This window comes from Talpa europaea (genome assembly GCF_964194135.1).
Source record: "Talpa europaea genome assembly, chromosome: 4".
NCBI lineage: Eukaryota > Metazoa > Chordata > Mammalia > Eulipotyphla > Talpidae > Talpa > Talpa europaea.
Genome location: NC_140070.1, coordinates 137,427,301 through 137,447,894, shown reverse-complemented (window position 1 = coordinate 137,447,894; position 20,594 = coordinate 137,427,301). Strand labels below are relative to the sequence as shown.

Below are 20,594 nucleotides of genomic sequence, written 5' to 3'. Positions count from 1 at the left end.
GCTGAAATTGAAAACCCAAGATGATTTTGGATGTTGCCCATTGAGTTCGAGATGATTCATGTTAAAATGATTTTGCCCACCAATATGTTAAAAATGCAAATGAATAATCAATTGAGCCATTAAATTGGAACCCAGAGAGTAAATGGGTCAACTGAGATCAATAAAAGCCAACATCTTTTGACTGAGTGGGTTTCATACTGCTTGACTCAGGATTTTGGTTGTAGTAATTATCAAGACATAAAAAAGAAAACTTCCTAAACCTGAAAGTAAAGAAAGGACTTAGGTGTGCTCTGCACCCGCCCTTGTGCCAGAATTAAGTGCCCATTAAAGAGCACTTTATTGGGATTTGTTTAGGAGTTTGTTAAATAGCCTGAAGCCAGCACAGATGTCTGAGGGACCAAATGGCCCATTATTCCCATCCAAGTCAATGGGAGCACAGTGCCTGTCTCTAAGGACAAACTTCAATTCACTAAACACTAGCAGGCAGAGTTCTGTCCTCTAGAAGTGAAAATGTAGGAAGACCCTAGAGAACTGTTGGGGAGGGAGGGAGTAAAGTTCTGTCTCGCTTCATCTCCTGTTGTCTTTGTTGCTTGCATGTTGTCCCCATCAGTCACCTACTTCTCTCTGATCCCCACATTCAGAGGTGACCCCAGGCAATGAGAAATTGCTGCTCATTGCTCATCCGCCTGCTTCATTAGACCCCTGGTGGAAATCTGCCTCTGTGCCTTCACAGGCATCCAAAAAAGCTGAGAAGCTGAGCACCCAATGCAGTGTGGAGGAGTCTATTCAGCAGTTTCTGTTTTCTCAAAGCCACTCTCAGTGAAATGTGGCCACAGCCATTTCTGTAGAACAGCGGCCAGCAAACTATGTTTGTTCATAAGGTCTAGATAGCATGTAGCTTCAGCTTTGTGGTCCTTCTGTAACAGGGTGGTCCCCAGGAAAGGGGGAGGTTCCCTGCCCCACCCAAGGGAGGGTGGAGCTGAGCAGGAAGAGGAGAAGCTGAAGAAGAGACTGAGGAAGGAAGCAGGATGGAGCCAGGAGACCTGGAGGAGGCGCGTGGAGCCTAGAGACACATGAAGAAACTGTGCTTGTCTTTTGGTCGTGGACTGGGTAACACAGATGTGGGTGAGACCCATGGGGAGGTGACAGTGGCAGCTTTTATTTTGATGTTGATTTTGCTCTTTTCCTTCCGGCCTTGTCTGGTAGTTTCTGACCCTTTTCTGTGGGTCCGACTGGAAGATGCCTTAGACTTGTGGCAGGCTTTGGGGCCTTGCTCTGGGCCAATCCCATTTGGATGGACTTTTACCCACGAGGGGACGGGTAACTTTGGGTGCTTCATTTAGAAACTAGACTCTTTGCCTTTCCTGCATTGTTTCCTAGTTTTATTAAATTTCCTTCCCATTAAAGTCTCCTATGTTTTGTGTTGATGCGGCGGATGGCAGAACCCACTTAGAATAGACAGGTTTGCGGGGTTTGGGCTGCCCCTCTCCCTGTCCTATAACACTCCCAGTCACTGTTCTCTACTCTGCTGGGAGAACAAGACAGCAGCCATAGATGGCATATAAATGAATGGGCATGGAGTGGTCCAATAAACCTTTATTTATAACTAACAAGGAGGTCAGTGTGTTACATCAGCATGTGGGGTAAGAGTGGTGGGGGGAAAGGAGGCCATAGAGGAGAACCTTATAGATCATGGAGGGCTTTGTAGGCCATGAAGGATCTTCCACTCCTCATAAAATGGGAAAACATTGGAGAGTTTCCAGTAGAGGAGTGACGTGACTGGAATTATATCACAAAAGATCACTCTGGCTATTGTATTGATAACATAGCATAGGGAAGCGACAGTAAGACCAGGTGTTTCATAGGGAATTCAAGGCAAGTGATAAAGGTGATAGCAAAAGAGTGGTAAGAAATGGTCAAATTTTGAATATTGAGCTTCCCTGAGGCAGTGGAGGTATAGTGAGATAGAAACAGAGAAGACAAAGATGAAGAAATGTTTTGATCTAAGCCAAGGGAAGAACCGTCATCCCCGGAGGTAGGGAAGAATATGGGTGGAGAATGCTTGGATGGAAAATATGCTATACGAAGTCCACTCATGGACATGTAGCATTTGAGTTAGCAATGTCTCCACCGAAATAGAGGTGATTAAGTAGGCAGATCATATATGAGTACAAGAGTATGGTCATGGTGGGAGATAAGAATTTGAGAGTCCTTGGCATAGAGAAAGTTCTAGATGAGGCTTTCTAGAAATGAGTTCCAGCCAGATGGCTTTAACTGTGGGTTCATAACAGAGGTTTTTTTTTTTTCATCCTTGGTTGCCTTGAGCCATTTTTCTCAACATATCCCAGCCATATATTTCTAAAATACAACCTACAATAAAGAGTTCTACAATAAGAGTTCTTATTTATCACTTGAAACATAGACTCAAAACTTTACAGTGAGGATATATATGAAATGAGATTAACATATATAAATATGTCAGTGACTGGAAGAAATAATAAATCTAAGGAGAAAACACAAGAAAAATGACAATCCCCAAAATGACAATAACTACATCTCAAGAGCTAATGCTCTGCCATGTGCTGTTCTAAATACTTCATATAATGAGCTCCCTTCATATAATTAGCTCCTTTAATATGCTTAACCATCTTGTGAATACATGAAATAGCTGCTCTTATCACTTGTACTATAACTAGTGCCTTAGATTTGTTATATCTATTATATTTCTCATTTTTCCGTAGAACCACAAAAGAAACCTGTTGTCCTGATCTAATAATTTCAACTTGAAAAAAAATAAACCTTTTGGCATAGGTTTGAATATAGAGCTTCCCTGAGGCAGTGGAGGTATGGTGAGATAGACACCAAGACAAATGAAAGATTCTTTGTCACAATCAGTGTTGAAGAAAGGACTGAGTGGACTATTTCATCTTGGCCAATCACAACACCCCTTCCTGTTGTTACAATCACACATGACAGCCAGAACACCTGTGTTGTGTGACCTCCCACAGTTTCAACTGAAATAGCAGGGCAAACCAAGCCCATGTTATCAGTACTAGCTGATAACTAACAAGGCATATCGTTCCTTATTTCCTCTGCCTTTACGTCTTTTCCACCCGTCTCATGCCCCACTCCAGTCTCCTGACCAGAATCCTACTCAAATTTTCAGAATTCTGCTCAGGAAACTAATCTTTAGATATTATATGGAAGCAGATTACTTTTATCTACCATTAATATTAGTCAAAAAGTACAGGGCCAGGCCATACTGGGGAAGCTAACTACAGTCTAGTTTATCTCAAATATCTCGAACAGATTCTTCTGTAATGTCTTTGGCAACCAAGGGACACAATTTTTCTTTTGGGAAGTCTATTTTTTTTCATACATATGAAAAGTCATATGTATGAAGATCGCACTTAAAAATGATGTATTTCCCTCGGTAATTAATTCATTCACTTACCCATTTCCATTTCTTAGTTCTGATTTTCCCTCTACTCTGAAGGGTACATAGATCCCCTTAAGAATCCTATTATATTTGGATATATTAATATACCAACAAGTTTGTGAAATGCCATTTTGCATGTTTCTAAGTTCAAATGAATAAGAAATTAACATTTAAAATGTGTGATCTTATCTTTGGGTCCCAGTGGTTTATTGCATTCATTTTTATGGCATCTAGCCCACTGATGTGGCTTAATGAACAGGGAATTGGATTAAGACTCAAGAAAATCTAGGTACTTTTCTTTTGAACTAATACTCATTAAACATAACAAAAGCTGTCCAGAAGTGGATTGGGCTGCAATGTGAAGTAGAGAATTTCTCAAACAGAGGGGTGTTCAGCAGCTGCTGTGTAGAGGGGATTCATACATCAAGCAGGGATTTGACCTTTAAGGTCACTTCCAATTCCTGGCATCTGTGACTCATTTTCAGGGCCGATCCAAACAATTAACCTCTCTGTGCCTCACTTTCCTTCTTGTAAAATAGCAATGACACCTAGCCACCTCAGAGGTGTATTCTGAGGTTTATTGAGCTATTTATAAGTCACGTCGCATATTTCATAAAAAGGTGCAATGCAAATAGCAAAGTTTATTATTATTAAAGGGGGCATGGGAAATTTTAAACACCAGCTAGAAATAGCAGATTCTGTTTTTCTCCTCCATATGCTCCACCTGTTTCCAGAGTCAGTCCATGTGCATGCAAATCAGGATCTCTCTGTGTCAATTCTGAATGCAGAGAGAGGTGGTCAGAGCGAGCGTTGAACATGGGCCCTTTTGGACATTGTGGAAGTTATCTGTTTATGCAGAGCCCAGCTGAAGCTTCATGTGAAATCAACAGGCTCCTTATACTAAAGTCACTTTGCAGGCCAAAGGTTCACTTTCCAATTTCATTCCTGGAGATGAGAGTAGAGAAAGGAGCCTCTTATGACATTATTCTATATCTGCAAGATTTGTATTTTTTTAATTGAGAAAGATATAAAACTTACAGAAAATCTGCAAGAAATGTACAATGAATTCCTGTACACCTTCTTCTAGATTCAGTAGTTATTAACTCTTGACCACATTACTTTAATGTTCCATGACTCGCTCAATATAAATGCAGCTACAAAGATAATAAATGTAAGTGGTAATATTGTCAAACCATTTCAAAGTAAGCAGCAGATATCATGGCAATTTACCCCTAAACAAATCATTGTGTATTTCCAAAGAACTAGGACCTTCTTAGTTATAACCACCCTACAAATGTCAAATAGAGGAAACTTAGCACTTATGCAACACAATTGCTAGATGGATGGATGGATGGATGGATGGATGGATGGATGGATGGATGGATGGATGGATGGATGGATAGGTAGATAGGTAGGTAGATAGATATAGATACAGAACATATTCTGGTTTCCTACTTAGCACAATAACAATTTTTAATTATCACTTTTTATTGTAGTAGTGTTCTTTTACAGCACTGCATATGATTGAGAGCTCATAGTTTGACACCTCTTCAGATGTACCTTACTGCACCACACCCACCACTGAGGATATAATTTTCCACCCCAGACCACTGGGCTTTTTGACTCCAAGATCGTTTCTTACATTTAATTGTCATAATAATATTTTCAGTCTCCTTTGTTCTAGAACAGTTCAGCCTTCCTTCAACTTTCATACTCTTGCCTTTTTTGCAGAATTCAGTTCAGTTGTTTGTTTTGCAGAATATCTCTCAAATATATTGGTTTGGTTGTCTCCTCATTTGCATTTTATTTTCACAGTCCCTCCAGCACCATGCACTAAGAACACCATCTCCAGTTATCATGTTATATACCTCTCTCTCTGCATGTGGAAGTCAGGGCTGGCAACCCCAGGTCTCTCCCTCCCAGGAAGACCACTAGCAAAGTTAAGGGTATGCCTCAATCAATTTCCTCTCCCTGAAGTCATTATTTGTTTAGCAAATCATTTTTCAACTATTCATTTCAATAAAGTGTAAGTGAATGATGACTTGCTGCAAAATGCAAATACAAGGGAAAGCTTTCTCTAAATTCTGTCTCCTGCAAAGTAAAAGAGCCTCTGAATAATTGTAAATTCTACAATGTTTGCTAATGAAGACAGACTTTTTTAAAGCAAATAATTGCTTTCGGAAGAGAAATATAAGCTTCTCTATTTCTTGCTCATTGTTCTTCCCACAACTTGGGTCTGTAAGCTTCAGACCTGCTGATCCTGTCCTTTTCCTGAACCAATTCTCCTCTATGCAGAAAAAATGAGATAATTAGGGACTGAGTGGTGAGTACTTCTGAGGATAAATCTAGTGCAGTGCAAAACTGGTCTTTTGTAATGAATGCTTCTTCTGACTCCTCCTTTTATATTGAAATAATAAACATTTTTTTTTTAAAGAAACCACTGGGAAAGTGCAGGGCCATTCAGAGAAGAAGGAAGGTGACAAGTTTATTGAAGACCTCATTTGCAAATAAAGGTTGAATGCTTTATGTTGGTCCAAATTTTCTTTTTCTATCTATGCAGTTATTTATTTACACAGACAGTATTATTCAGTTAGTTAGTTGATCTGCAATTTAAAAATGTAAGAGGGGACACTGATTTGGTAAAAAGAACCCTAGATTTGGAGTCAGAAGGTCAGTCTCTTTTTAAATCCTTGATCAGCCATGTAATTGCCACAAGTACTGGAAAAAGCCATTCTAGCTCCATCAACCTAAGCTCCTAATTTATGAAATTAAGCAGTGATTGATGCCCCTCCCATATCATGAGAGCTGATCTGATGAAATCCTCCCAAGGGCTGTGAGGACCCTAAAGCAAGTGTGTCCCTGCAGCATGCCTGCACTTGGTGTGGGGCTTGGCAAGTAATGAGCATCCAAGAACTATTTTTCCCATAAACATGAATGAATGACATGTGAAACGTGTGTGTCCTCAGGATAGTGCAATGCTCTTTAGACTGACATTCCATCCACCAAGCAACAAAAGGGCAGTTTATTGCAGCATATGAAATGCACTTTTAAAATATTTTCTCCCTTTTATTAAAAGGCCACATTGATCTCCCGTGTGCCATGCTTTAAAAAAATTGCATGTACAAGGCCTCGCTGATGGCTGAGGGGTTAAGTCTCTGTGCTATCAACCACTTGGGCCTGAGTGCGATCCCTGACCACACGGCACAGCAGACCTCTCCTGTCTTACCCGCTGCTTCCCTCAGCAGTGTGTTTCAGTCCATCTGCCTGTTCTGCTCCCCACTCTGTCTCTGGAGAATCCTCTCACCGCCCACACCTATGGCCTGTACCTCAGTTCTTCTACATGTAAATTGTTTTTAAAATACAATAAAATAATAATAACACTGTATGTGTTTGCAAAGTAGGACAATAGGGAAAAAAAGGAGAGAGGTTCAGCATCTTGGGGTAAAGAAGAAAGGACAAATCCCTGTTTCAGCTTTTATGCCAGCTCATCAAACAATCCAAAGTTCTGCTGTTCCCTGAGCAGCAACGTTTGCATATGTGAGGCAGGATGGTGATGTGGGAGGACTGGGTGCTGGACTCATAGACAACAGTTTGTTTTAAATATTTTATTTTTATTTATTTTTTGCATAGAAGAATTGAGGTGTAGGCCAGTAGAATGGGGTTGGGGGTTGTTGAGATGATTCACTAGAGGCAGAGTAGGGAGCAGAACAGGCAGAATGACTGAAATACACTGCTGAGGGGAGCAGCGGGTGAGACAGGCTCTCCTGTCTGCTGTGCCATGTGGGTCAGCTCCCTGGCCAGGGATCAAACTCAGGCCATGACATTGATAGCCTGAGACTTAACCCCTAGGCCACTGGGGAGGCATACAGACAACAGTTTGAATCCATGGCTTTACCTAACTCTTTGTGACTTTGAGTAACTTACTTGCTCTGAGCCTTGGTTTCCTTATTTGAAGAAATGAGGCTAATACACTTGCTTCATAGGATGATTGAGGATAATTCAATACAAGAAATCAAGTCTGGGTGCTCGGTTTTCTTGCATTCCCAGTACTCATCAGTGGTTCAGGACAAGTAACTGAAAGTAAGAAGTGTGTCTCACTATCGGTTCATGAGAGATGACAGCCACATTGACTGACTTGAAAAGAAGCAAGAGTCCAGAAGGAAGGTCACCATTCTAATAACTTCAAATTTTATGCCCACCCCCAACTCCAAAATATTAAAGAATAACAGTGACTAACTCTTGATAGGATCATATAATTCCATTCCCCACTGGCCTCCTCCATTTGACTCGGAAGCCTAAATTAATTACAAATGTACTGAACATGAGAACCAAATCTACCCATGGTGTTTGAGGAAACTTTTAACAAAAAGGTGGGCTCTTAGGGGAAAGATAACTAAACACATAAAGCAAGAAAATTAAAGAAAAACATCAGGCCCAAAATATGTGGTCTCCAGACCATTTCTGACACACTCTTTACACAATTTCCATTTGAATATTGATCACACTTAATATTTCATATTGGTGACTTGAAATTAACATATGGTAAAGATGCAGAACTGTGTAATAAATAATAAGGTCAATTTCCCAATGTGATAGGAGTCCTTGAGTGAGAGCCACCACCAGGCAGTGTAGCAAGCATCAGAAGGGGAATACAATGGAGATAATATATAACCATTTGTCTTGTCCTCATAAAGCACAACCATTAACAAATGATACTTCTGAGCAATTCACACCTAGGTTGAATCAAACATTCTCCATCCAGTTCATTGATATATATACTTTCCTGTAATTACCAGTAGTGGATTTTCAAAAAAATTTCTTCCAGCTTTTGTTAACATAATCTCTAAAAAGCCTCTGTTTTTTTTTAATTAAGGAAGGAATTTTGAATTTAATATTTAATCATATTAGACAAAAGACAAAATGAGTCATTTATAGTTTATATGGCAGAAACTGTAATGTTACAGACAGCAGCTTAGCTAACTCATAGGGAAATAATGTGTTGTGTGGAAATATATTAGGAAAAGTTTACAGATTTTTACCATCCAAGAAATTTTAGTATTCTTTTGGCTTTTTTAAGTGAGCTGGTGATATCCATGTCTTTGGGCATTGTTGGAAATTTCAAGCAACTTCTTTGCAAAAGTTTTACAGTTATAGACTTGATTTGTTAGAGATTTGCGGGGCTGGTTGGAAGCTGGAGAGGACAACGGCATTCTAAATAAATGCAAAATGCACTTGGGAAAATTGTGCTTCTGAGCCACACATACCTGCAGAAGGAAAATGCAGCATAATCCACACAGAAAGAGGAATGACAAATGAGAAAGTCAATAATGTAACCTTTAGGTAGGGGGCCTCTTGGTACATTTTGGGAATGATTTGAGTTTGACTATAAATGGCAATAAACAAATACTCTTTTGATAGAAGAGTCTATTGCATCACTGGATATCATTTTCCAGGTCTAATTCGTCTGCAAGAGCTCATCAAAGCTCCCTCCAGATATAACATTAAAATCAAAATCCGCCAGCTGCCTTCTGGGAACAAAGATGCCAAGCCTTTGCTCAAGGAGATGAAGAAGGGCAAGGAGTTCTATGTGATATTTGATTGTTCACATGAAACAGCAGCTGAAATCCTTAAGCAGGTAAGAGACATGGGAAGCGGTGGGAGTGTGGAGGAAATGTTCATTTCTCTCTCACAAAAATGCCAGCTGGTTTCACTTGATGTAGCAAGAGCACATTGCAGCTGTCCAGTTGGGAGAAGATGGCAGTCTTCAGAATGATTTTAAAGATCCAAAGGACCCAGGGATTCCTTGAAGCCACTTGTCTTTATGTGATTGTACATACGGTTCTACGTACCTCTCGGGAGGGAGGTAGAGCTACCACCCGAGGTTGAGAGAAGGGTATCCTCTCAAGATGATTAAGCATTTCTTCTTCTGTCTCTTGAAAAGACTCAGCCAGATTTGATTTACACAATGCCTGGCTTGTCCTAAATACCTCTTCCTCCTGGAAAGACCTCTTTGTCACACATGTGGGATTCGGGTGTCATGAAAAGGGACATGGGTACCATCACCAAAGAGATGCCTCTGTCTTCTAATTTGTAATAGACAAGAATCGCCATGCATTTGTCTCCGGGGAGCACTTTTGGGGGAAATTTGGGAAATTGTGACATCATGTATGAATGAGAAGTGTTAAAACGGTATTAACAACAGAGTAATAGTACCTGAGTGCTTCAGGAAACAGCACTGGTCTTATGCCCATAAATGAAGATTCGGGTTTCAAAAAGACAAAGCTTAGGCAAGTGATACACAAGTGATGCATGTCTCCCAGGGATGGTTGGTGATGTCTGGAGATCTTTTTGGTTGTCATATTCTATGGGAATGAGTGATTAGAAGCCAAGGATGCTGCTAAACTTCCTATAATATGTGGACCATGCCCACAACAAAGAATGAGGTAGCCTAAATTGTCAAGAGCACTGAGGTTGAGAAAGTCTGTGTAGACATAGACAATCAGAAAGGCTAGCCAGGTGTTCAAAATAGAAACACTAATAAAAGATTAGGGGATTGAAATGGGAGAAGTTAGGGAAAAAAATGGCCAGGTTTTACTTATGTGATCTGAAGTGTGTCTCCTTGTGTTTAAGTGGCATCAGGCTCTATTCTTAACTAAAATGACACAAGCGTCTATGGCACGCCCAATTTTGAAAGGTCTGCTGTGTGGCTGACTGGTAATAGGCACTAATTTCAAAACCAGAGCATCCCCTTTGCTCAAAGGCAATGCTGTGGAATGCAGTCACTTGTAAAATCTCTCAGAGAAGTGATAGGTCTGACTCTCCAACGCTGTAACTCAAATCTGAAGGGCATCTCCCTGCAGCCACTGAGTTCAGAGTCAAGTTTTTAATTGCACTGAAAGTGCCCAATTAGGAAAAGTCACCGTGATGGCTCCATTATCTCTTGGATGATTACACTGTGGAGCCTATTTATTTCTTTAATAAGTTTTTATGGAAGTAACACTGTATTATATAGGTGTGCAACAGATAAGAGTACACAGAGTCCCCCACTGAAAGTCCAATTCTATCCTTCACCCTACCATTGTCCCCTTTCACTGGATTTGAGTCATAAAACATATTTCAAGTTTCAGTGGAAAACAATCGCAGATGCCACTTTAGTGGAGGAATTCCCAGTCACACAGGCAAGAACAGGCACTCAGCCTCCTTTATGCCATCTAGTGCTTCCTCTGCTATGAAATGTTGCTTCTCCCGTTAGGGGAAGAGTATCTGTGCCTCACTTCTAGGCTGCCAATGGGTCGCATTAACCAATCTTTAAATATTATAACTATCTTTCTCTAAAGCAAGTAAGTGTGTGGAGGTGATGTCAACAACTAAAAAACGTTAAAGGTAAATAGATAAAATCAGCAGCCCTTTATCTCAAGGCTTCATTTGAGAATTTTAATACAGTTCATTAACATGTGTAATGAAGTGTGGACCTGAACTGTGGAAAATACATGGATTTTATGTGCAGTCTTCAAAATGCAAAGAAGCATCCCTTCCCAGGAGCCTGTTATAGCAGAGGCTGGAGACTTACGTTACATTTAAGAGAATGATTTGCTGATGAGGCTTCTCTTGGTTAGATACCCATTTGGCTCACATGCACAGCTAGATCCCTCCCCAAGGGAGGGCTTGCAGTAGGAAAAAAAAGTGCATGCTGGGCGTGGGGAGAGCTGCTGGAGTGTCTCCTGTTTTGATAAATGTAGACTTAAAGTTGCATGGATAGAAGTGGTTCCCACCTGGTAGCCTAGAGATTATATTATTCAAAGAACAATTTGTGAAAAAGCAAAAGCCTCTGAAAGAAATCCTCCCAGGAACTAGGGGCAAGGGAGAGTGGATTCATTCAGCTTTATCACAAACACATTTTCCTCCATCTCTTGTCCTCTTGTGGTGTATCCTCCACTTCCTTTTCCCAGTCCTGTGAATGGTAAGGTTGGCTGTGAGACTTGGGGTGGGGGAGTATTTAAAGAGACTGTTCATCACTTTCTGTTCTAGACAGGACATTGAAAAGTATTGGGGGGCCTCCCCGGTGACGCAGCGGTTGAGCACTGGGTTGCAAAGCTGCCCACAGCCTCTGCAGCACCGGTTCGATCCCCGGCTGCTCCCCGGCCACCAGAGGAGGGTCCCACATGGTGTGCAGACCTCTCCTGCCACCCGCCGCTCCCCTCAGCAGTGTACTTCAGTCCTTCTGCCTGCTCTGCTCCCTGCTCTGGCTCTGGTGAATTCTCTCACCCTCCCGCGCTTCTGACTGTACCCAGTGCTTGTATAAATAAATAAATAAATCCTTAAAAAAAAGTATTGGGGAGGAAGGAGAACCTTTTTAAAAGGTTCCATGGGAATACCTCTGGGGTATGTGTGCATGGCAAATAAAAATGATCATTCACAAAGAATTGTGATTGTATGCTACATGAGAAATGATAGATCCATTTTATTTTATTTTTGTGAAAATAATAAATTATATTTATTCTATTTTAATTAACCAATTTATTTAATAGAAATAAGAGGTTCTAGCATAGGACGTGTGAAAGTTCAATCACTCTTTTTGAAACCACCACAGAGGACCCAGGTTGATTGAATGGTTCTTCCTTTGAATCTCCAAAAAGCTGCCATGGTTTGCGAAGTGATATTAAGGAGCTCGGGATGTTCTATGTTGTGAAAATGAGGCCCAAGTACTCTGTGTGATCCAGTTTATCCTGCAGGGCAGCAACATGTAAAAATAGACAGAGACTTGGTTGTACTGTCTGCTGAGTGTGTCTCCAGGGAGCTCAGGATTCTTACCTAACCCACACAACCAACCTCTTTTGATTTGAAGAAAGGAAAGGAAGGAAGTAGACTTAGCTCTTTGGAGGACCCTACCCAGTGCCAGAGATGGTGTCAGCACCCTCTCAAGCAACCTCAGATAATGCCCGAGGCAAGCGTGGTGTTCTTTCCTCAAAGTAGAGGAAACTGAAGTTCAGATCAGATAGCCCCCCTCCCAGGCCAGGCTCTGAGCTGCCAGGCTGCCCTGTGGTCCCCAGACCCCCTGATCTCAGAGCCAGTGTGCTCACTACACCAGGGATTCCCATTCAGAACGAATGACCATTCCATTCCAAAGTCGGCTTCCAGAAATGTCTGGAAAAAAACACAGCCACTTGCTGCTGGTCTCCTTTAGATGAAATCTGTGTTAATTGCCTTTGCTTTCCTGGTGACAAAATCACTCCTGAGAAATGTTTCTGTGCCAGGTCGACTTGGCTTTCTTCTCATGTACTTTTCCCATTATTTCCCTGCACTTCCCTGCACCTTGATCGCATTTTACTACTTTTTAATGAATTTTAAGGAAAAGGGAAATCAAATGCACTTTAAAGAAGATATTTGACATTTATCTAAAAGTAAAAATTGGGGAAAGTCTATAGTTATTCTTGGGTATGCTAATCACTCCAGCAAAGTAATTATATCTATTCATATTGAACAAGTACTATATGATGAGAATCTGAAAAGTTATTTCCCAAAAATTAGTTCGAACTTCAAATGTCAAGACTTGATTAGGCTACAGCGGGGAAGAGCTTTCATAGGGACAAACTGTCTCCATGAATTTCCACCATGAGAAGGGACCCAACAACCAGCAGCACCCACGTGGGGCCCGTGGGGTCAGTGGGCGCTCCGCTCCTCTCCCTGACCACACACGCCTGACCCAGCAGGCCTCCTGCTGCCTGGTGAGGTTGGCATCTCTTCACTGGCCTTCATTGTGCAAAGCCCAGCCCCCTGGACCTCCTCCTCACTCCCACTTCTGCCAAGCCCCCTTCTCCTGCTGATTTGTTGCCACCTACCACCCCTGCATCCTCTCTCATGCATGCTGACTCTGGTTCTATGGAGGGAGCGGCTGATGGAGATGAATTTAAAGCTGAGGGCCTCCCCCGGTGGCACGGCAGTTGAGCGCTGGGCTGAGAAGCTGCCCACAGCCTCTGCAGCGCTGGTTCGATCCCCGGCCGCCAGCGAGGCTCCCACATGGTGCACAGATCTCTCCTGCCACCCGCTGCTCCCCTCAGTTGTATATTTCGTCCGTCTGCCTGTTCTGTTCCCTGCTCTGGCTCTGGTGAATTCTCTCACCCTCCTGCACTTCTGACTGTACCCAGTGCTTGTATAAATAAATAAATAAATAAATCTTTAAAAAAATAAAAATAAAGCTGAGACACATGGTAGAAACACTGTACATACCCAACTCGAACATGTGCCGAGCATTCTGCTGGGAGTTACCGCATCATCTACCCCCAAGTCCTTGATACAGTTGATATCAGCCCTCTTTTGCAAATGAAAACTTGGTGCTCAGAGATGATAGTAATTTTGTACCGTGTCCTGAGCATGTTCTTCACACAACAATCTGTGCTTACCATGACTGGCCCACCTTCTCTTTCCAGGCTTCTTGCCTGCCTCTCTGATTTTGATTCTGTGTTTCAGAGGCATTCCACCTGGTTGGATAACATGCCCTCCTTTTTCCATTCCACAGCCTTTGTACTTACAGTTGGCAGCACCTGGAATATTCTTTCCCCAAGTCAGCTTTACCTAAGTCCTCCTGATCATCTCTTGAGAAATAAAAGAGAAGGAGCAATTTTCTCATCCCTTCTGACCTTGCAGTCTACTTAGTTGCTCTGTAACCTCAATAAAAAATCTGTAATTAAGGACTTTTACTCATTTTCTCTCTATAGTCCCTGCTATGTGGCAAACTCCAAGCAGACAGAAACCTTTTCTGCCTATTCTCCCAAATCTCTAGCAATGACCGCATTCTTTGACATCACAGCTCTGGTGAATGAAGAAATGCTAATGTTCAAGGACTGTACTAAGAGCTCCTGATAAATAATCTCCAAAATTGCTTCCTCCCACCCCGCTCAATATGCCATATTGTCAACTCTGCCAAACACATTTCAGTAACTTATTCCTCTGTGCCTCAGTTTCTTCCAAAGTTTCATTCAACCTGTGAAATCCTATCTAATTCAGAATCATAATGCATTTGCGCCTCTGAGTCTACTTGCTGAAAATAAATTTGCCTTTGAAGAACTGCATGGTTGCTTTCAAGTGTTGTAACAGGACTGAGAAAACAAGTCACTATTTCAAGGACTGTAGCCTGAACCCTAATGGTTCTGTGATAGGGAGGGAGGGAACCCTGGGGCTCCAGAAGTTGCCTCCCAGGGCTGGACCAATCCCCCGAGCTGGACAGGGGCCAACGGAGAGAGGCAGGAGTACATTTTCCCAGACTCAGGAAACCTGCTCCCTTGTTTATATGAACAAAATCTCAGAGGGACTACCCCCCCCCAACACTTGTGGCAATGAGTATTAAGCTATAATTCAGTCATTACTCTTTCTAAGCCATTTTAGTACCAAAATATTTTGTAGAATATTAGATTCTGCTAGAATTGCATTCTCTGCTGTCAACATTTGTGAGTTCCTATTTTTGATTTTTTTTTCTTTCAATTAACATAAATACAAGGCCAGGGAGAAAACATTTAAAGCCCTGCCTTCCTTTACTAGGAAGTATCATGCTGATCAATCAAATGCTTTTACTCATTGATTCTTTCCTCATAAAAGTTGTGCCTAACAGCTGTGGCCTGGGCAAGCAGAGTGGCTACAGGAGTTTTATTCTGTGTTTCCAGCAAATACAAGCATCTTCAGTCTCTTGTCTCTCAGAACAGAGAACGTCGAGTTGAGCCACATGGATGCCATATGCTAAGAGGCTACAAACCTGTATTTGGAAGCTGTACCCACTAATTCAGACCCTCAAGTCCTTCATTTCTAATCACAAATGCATAGAATAGACCGGACACTCTAGGAACTCTTGACTGAACACTTACCGTATACCAGACACTGCCCTACTTTTTATGAGAATATTCTGACTACAACAAAGGAATAGGGCTCAGAGAGATGATGTGATGTGCCCAAGGTCACAGAGCCAACAAGACACGGGGCTGAGAACAAAAATTATCTCAGGATTTTAAAGGAAAGGAAAGAGCACCCTCCGGTGTTTTTCTCTACACCATGATGCTTAGGGGTAGGGCGGCTAGTGCACATTTTAGTTAAGATGTGTACTTCTTGGGCCTCCCCGGTGGCGCAGCGGTTGAGCGCTGGGTTGCGAAACTGCGCGCGGCCTCTGCGGCGCCGGTTCGATCCCCGGCTGCTCCCCGGCCACCGGAGGAGGGTCCCACATGGCGTGCAGACCTCTCCTGCCGCCCGCTGCTCCCCTCAGCAGTGTACTTCGGCCCTTCTGCCTGCTCTGCTCCCCGCTCTGGCTCTGGTGAATTCTCTCACCCTCCCGCGCTTCTGACTGTACCCAGTGCATGTATAAACAAAACAAACAAACAAACCAGCAAACAAATAAATAAAGCATGCCTCTATAAAAAAAAAAAAAAAAAGATGTGTACTTCTTGAATGCAGTTGTTTCATTTTATTCTCGAATATCCAATCATTTCTAGTTTACATTAAGTCCCCAAGAAATGCTGATTACACTGAAGATCCCATGGTCTGGTAGAGAATGTGGGAAGGACACAGTTGTTCTTTCATTCAACACATTTGGTGAGCATCGAGTGAAGGTGATAGAGATGTTACACTATAGACAATAACGAAACCCAGATCTCTGCCCTTTAGGCAGGAAGAGACCATGAAAATGAATGTCACAAGAGTGTAGCTATCCAGTGCCTACAGACATGTTGGGCACCTTGAAGCTCATCTCTAAACAGTAAGGGGTTGTGACTAGTCTTAGGCTGAAAGTTGGGAGATCCAGTTGCAAATTCTGCTCTTTCCCTACTAGAATAAAATAATTACCATTCATTGGGTAATTATTATATGCCCAAATATTCTATGCATTTAAATGGAATATTTTTAAATGGAATTTTTTATTCTCCCAAAATGCCCAATGATACAGGTAGAAAAAATGACATTCTACATCATATACTCAGTGGCAAGGCTGGAATTTCAAACTTGAACCTAAGGTGTTTAAGATTTGAGTTTCTAGGACTTTCTAAATGTGCCACTTTGAGCAAGTCTGTTTATTCCTCTTCAACCCCATGTCTTCATCTGTATAAAAGGATTGTTAGATTCTAAACTTGCCAAGTTTCCCTGAATGCATTTCCATGCATTCAGGTGCTCAAGAATCCTCTGAGTGGTATCGAGACATAAAGAGCTTGCACATCACCTTGCGCTTAGAAAAGTCTGAAAGAAATAGGAAAAAATTCAGCAGTTCATCCTCTTGTAAAGTTGCTGGAGTCCTTCGGTAGTCTTTGAGACAGGTAACTGGTGATCAGTTTATTACTTTGGATAAATCTTGACAGTGTAATAATGATGAATCTCAATTTATACTAACTGGATGATAATTTGCAGCATATTATATAATTATTTCTGCAGCACAGTCTCATCCTAATTATTTGTCTCTCAGGCTGATATTAAAATCTATTTACACTTCCTGAGAATATAGTTCATGTTCATTTGTGAGGAATGTTATGAGTATGTTATTAAATATACATAAGAATTAATTGACCTCTATGGATAATCAAAATTTACTGAAGGTGGCTACAGTCTTTCCATATCCTTAGTATCCAGAATGTCCATTTGCGGAATCTCAAAAGCCTCCAAAGGATAGATCTGGAAAAGGACTTAAATCTGTTTCAATCCGAATTTGGAGGTAGTAAAAATCATACATATGCCTCAGACGTGCTCTAAAGCTTAATTCCAGCTACATCAAGTTTTTGCTGTAATGGGTGGTAAGAGAAATTTTCCTTACAGTGAAAGGAAGGGGGTAATTTAGACGCAATCATGTAAAGAATTTGAAGGTGTGCATATCCGAGTGTCTTAGGTCTGTATCAAGACCAGGGAGCCTCTCAGCTTTATTCAAAAGCTGGAAGATGTGCATGCCCCTAATAGTCCCTAAAATGTGATCCTAGAGAGGGTCCCCTGAAGAAGCCTGAAGATTGAATTAAGCAAAAATTTACTTCTCTGTTTTAATCACATCCGTGTCTTCGCATTTGCTGTCTGTAAAGGCAAGATGTGACTGAAACGATCATTCCTCCCAACTTTCCCCCATGACTATCAGTCACGTCCTCTCTGTCTTAAGGGTGACCTAACCTGCAAGGTGTACCCCTCACCACTTACTCATTGGATGTTTCCCATGTGCTAAAGACTAAGCCAAGATAATGGGGAACTCCAACAGCACAGCTGTGCTTTGGGTGAGGTCGCCATTTAGTACAAAGTCTGGTCATTTGTTACTGCTCCATCTGCTTTAAGAAAAGTTAAATGTGATGTTGCCCCTGTGGTATTAAGCACCCCACTGACACATGAGATATTCCACATGTTCCAGATTATCATCAATATTAGTGGTATTCTGTCTACAAAATGTAACAGTGATTCTGCGCATCCCAATCCTACCCCCATCACTGCATCACCTTCTACACTATATTACACCACTGGCTCGCAAACCCCCTTTTAGTGGGACTTAGCAAGTCTTCATTTTCTATGAAGATCATGTCCTCATTAAATCTCCATATCAGATGTAACACATTGAATCTTCTTTCTGATTCTTTCTCCAACAAACCCTCTTCTCCTATAATTCCTGTCTTGGTGACAAAAATTTCCACTTGACTCTCCTGTCCCTTTCCTAGGTATTAATTCCCAAATGTTGAGGATTCTACCTTGTGGAAATTTCAGTGTCAACCTCCTTTTCTGTGTCTCTCTCATCACCTTTCTTCTATACTAGAACAATTCATCTTTCTGCCTCAAGCCTCCTGCTCCTGGTTTTCCACATCCAGCCTCCATGTAACCTTAAAAACTGTTCATTCTAAATTTAAAAAAAATATATATGGCCTTATCCCTCTCATTCAAAATTCCTAAATGCCTCTCCCTACCCCACATTGAATTATTAAAGATCTATTGGTTAACACAGCATACAAAATCCTCCACACTTCCCACCTGCTGCCATTATAACATCTAGTACACAAAAACATCTACTATTGTGTCTGTCACAATTTTAACCAAAAAATACATTACAATGTTTTTATAACCTGTCCTTTCTTGATGAAAGGTGACTCCACTGAGGAGATTAAAGTTCTTCCCAGACATGACCAAAGGGATTAAAACTCAGGATCTAATTAGTTTTAATACCTAAAGAGATGCCATATTAGAACAGCGGTGTACATGTGATTTCCTGACAGAAGAGGATGATGAGAGAGGCAACTAGTAGCTCCTGTAATGTGGGCCAAAGTGTGATCTTTTACAGCTGGGACAGGTCTCTGGTTGGAAGGCTTTTTTTGAAAATAGATGGAGAACTTCAACCTCTCTTGGCTTCATGGATTCATTCTATCAGATAAAGCCCAATGCTGTGCTTCTAACTTTGCTCTCACCAACCAATCATATGCTTTGATTTGGGTTCTCAAAGTCCAAAAGGAATTTGTACAAGTTATTGAATTCCCTGTCTTGTATACCTTCTCTCATCAATTAATAAGCTAATACAGCACAAAGAGCCCAGGATGGAGATCAAACCTGGGTCTGAGTATGATAACCATGCTCTATCTTTCAAATCTGTTAAACTAAGGCTAACTCTTGCTCCCCAAAGAACCTCTAACAGTGGGCATGCTGTGGGGCTCAGCAAATGAGTCATGATCATTCTCACTATGACTCTTAAAACTTAAATATAACAACTTGGCTAATATAATATAAATCAGTGGTTCTCATTTCTGGCAACATGGAAGCATCACCTGGAGAGCTTTTAACAGTTATCAACACTGAGGATAAGCCCCAGACCAAATAAATCCTATTTAAGGATGGGATGGGATAGCGTTATTGTATTTTTTGTTTGTATATGTGTTTTTTTTTTAACTCTATCACTTTTTGTTGAGGTAACACTGGTTTGAAACACTATATATGATTTGGGTACAGCTGTATATTATCACAGCACACCCACCACCAACGCACGCATAGTCCTGCACCATAGTACATGGGACTCCCTGCCCATTCTGTCAGCACCCCCCCCCCGAACCCCTCTTCTGTAAACCTCAATCCGAAGTCATATTTCAAGGGTTTATTTTGTTTGGTTTAGTCAGTCCCTGCATTTTCTTTCTCAATAATCCACACGAATAAAATCATCCTGCCTTTGTCTTTCTCTCTCTGACTTATTCCACTTATCATAATCCTCTCCACTTCCACCCATGTTGTCACAAATGGGAAGATTTCATCTTTTTTTTTTTTATCCTTGCACCAAGTATTTGCCATTTTTAAAGTCCTTTGGGGATTCTAACGCATTGGGAAACACTGATACAAATATTTTCCAAATCTAAGTTATCAGAGAAACTGACAAAATAAAGTCATCCAAAAAGTGAAAAAAAAAACAAAAACACCAAAACTGAGAACATCATGACCCAGTCATGATGACCTGAGACCAGCAAGACCACCCCTTAGTTCTGCCTGCCCCTCTCTCCCTCCAAAGGTGATGTTCAATTACATTTGAGTGACAGCTTGTATTACTGCCATGATCAAAGTAGTTTATGACAAAAAGATTCAACATGTTTTCCGATAACTTTCCAGCTTCTAGAGTTATTCAAAACTTTTTCCTCTATATTCTTTTTACCCATCATCTTTCTACCAATTTTCCCTGGATGTGACGGAGAGTTTATTCTTTAGGCTCATGTAATCCTCCAAAAGCTCTGTTCTCTCCTCTTTGCCAGGTTGCCTATTTCATTCTTCCAGGAGAATCCTTTTCCCTGCTCAGTTGTCAGCAATCTGGACGCCCTAAATAGCATAATCTCTTCCATTGTGCACCTGGGTGAGGCCATCTGGCTCTTCCAGTAGGATTATCTTCTGAGGCTAAACTAAACCCCATTGGTTTCCACTCCATTTGTTAATATCTATTAGTATCAGCTTCCTTCCTTCTGACCATACCTCTAGAGAGAGACGCTTATGAAGGAGTTAAGGCAGAAAGAAACTTCCAAATAATACATCGATTCTATTCACCAAGACTTTGTGAAATAGCCTTTACTTTTCTTTGATTTTACTTGAAGACAGGAGGAAAGTGGCGTGAGTCTTAAATGATAGAGCATCACCCTCCAGTGGAAAGAACACTCTAGACTTCCTGTCATGAGCACGTATCTGCAGACAGCACGACCTTCCTTTT

The 20,594-nt window shown here is 41.3% G+C and overlaps 1 protein-coding gene across 2 annotated transcripts in view; it reads left to right on the top strand.

Annotated features, from left to right (window-relative positions):
* The window catches only part of GRIK1 (glutamate ionotropic receptor kainate type subunit 1), a gene marked incomplete at both ends in the record, with an annotated part of 352,921 nt that overhangs the window by 220,442 nt on the left and 111,885 nt on the right, over nucleotides 1-20,594 (top strand). For both annotated transcript variants that reach the window (XM_084231835.1, XM_084231834.1), the window contains one exon: nucleotides 8,893-9,074. In XM_084231835.1, the coding sequence (XP_084087961.1) occupies nucleotides 8,893-9,074 (182 nt within the window). The remainder of the gene's footprint in view (nucleotides 1-8,892; nucleotides 9,075-20,594) is intronic.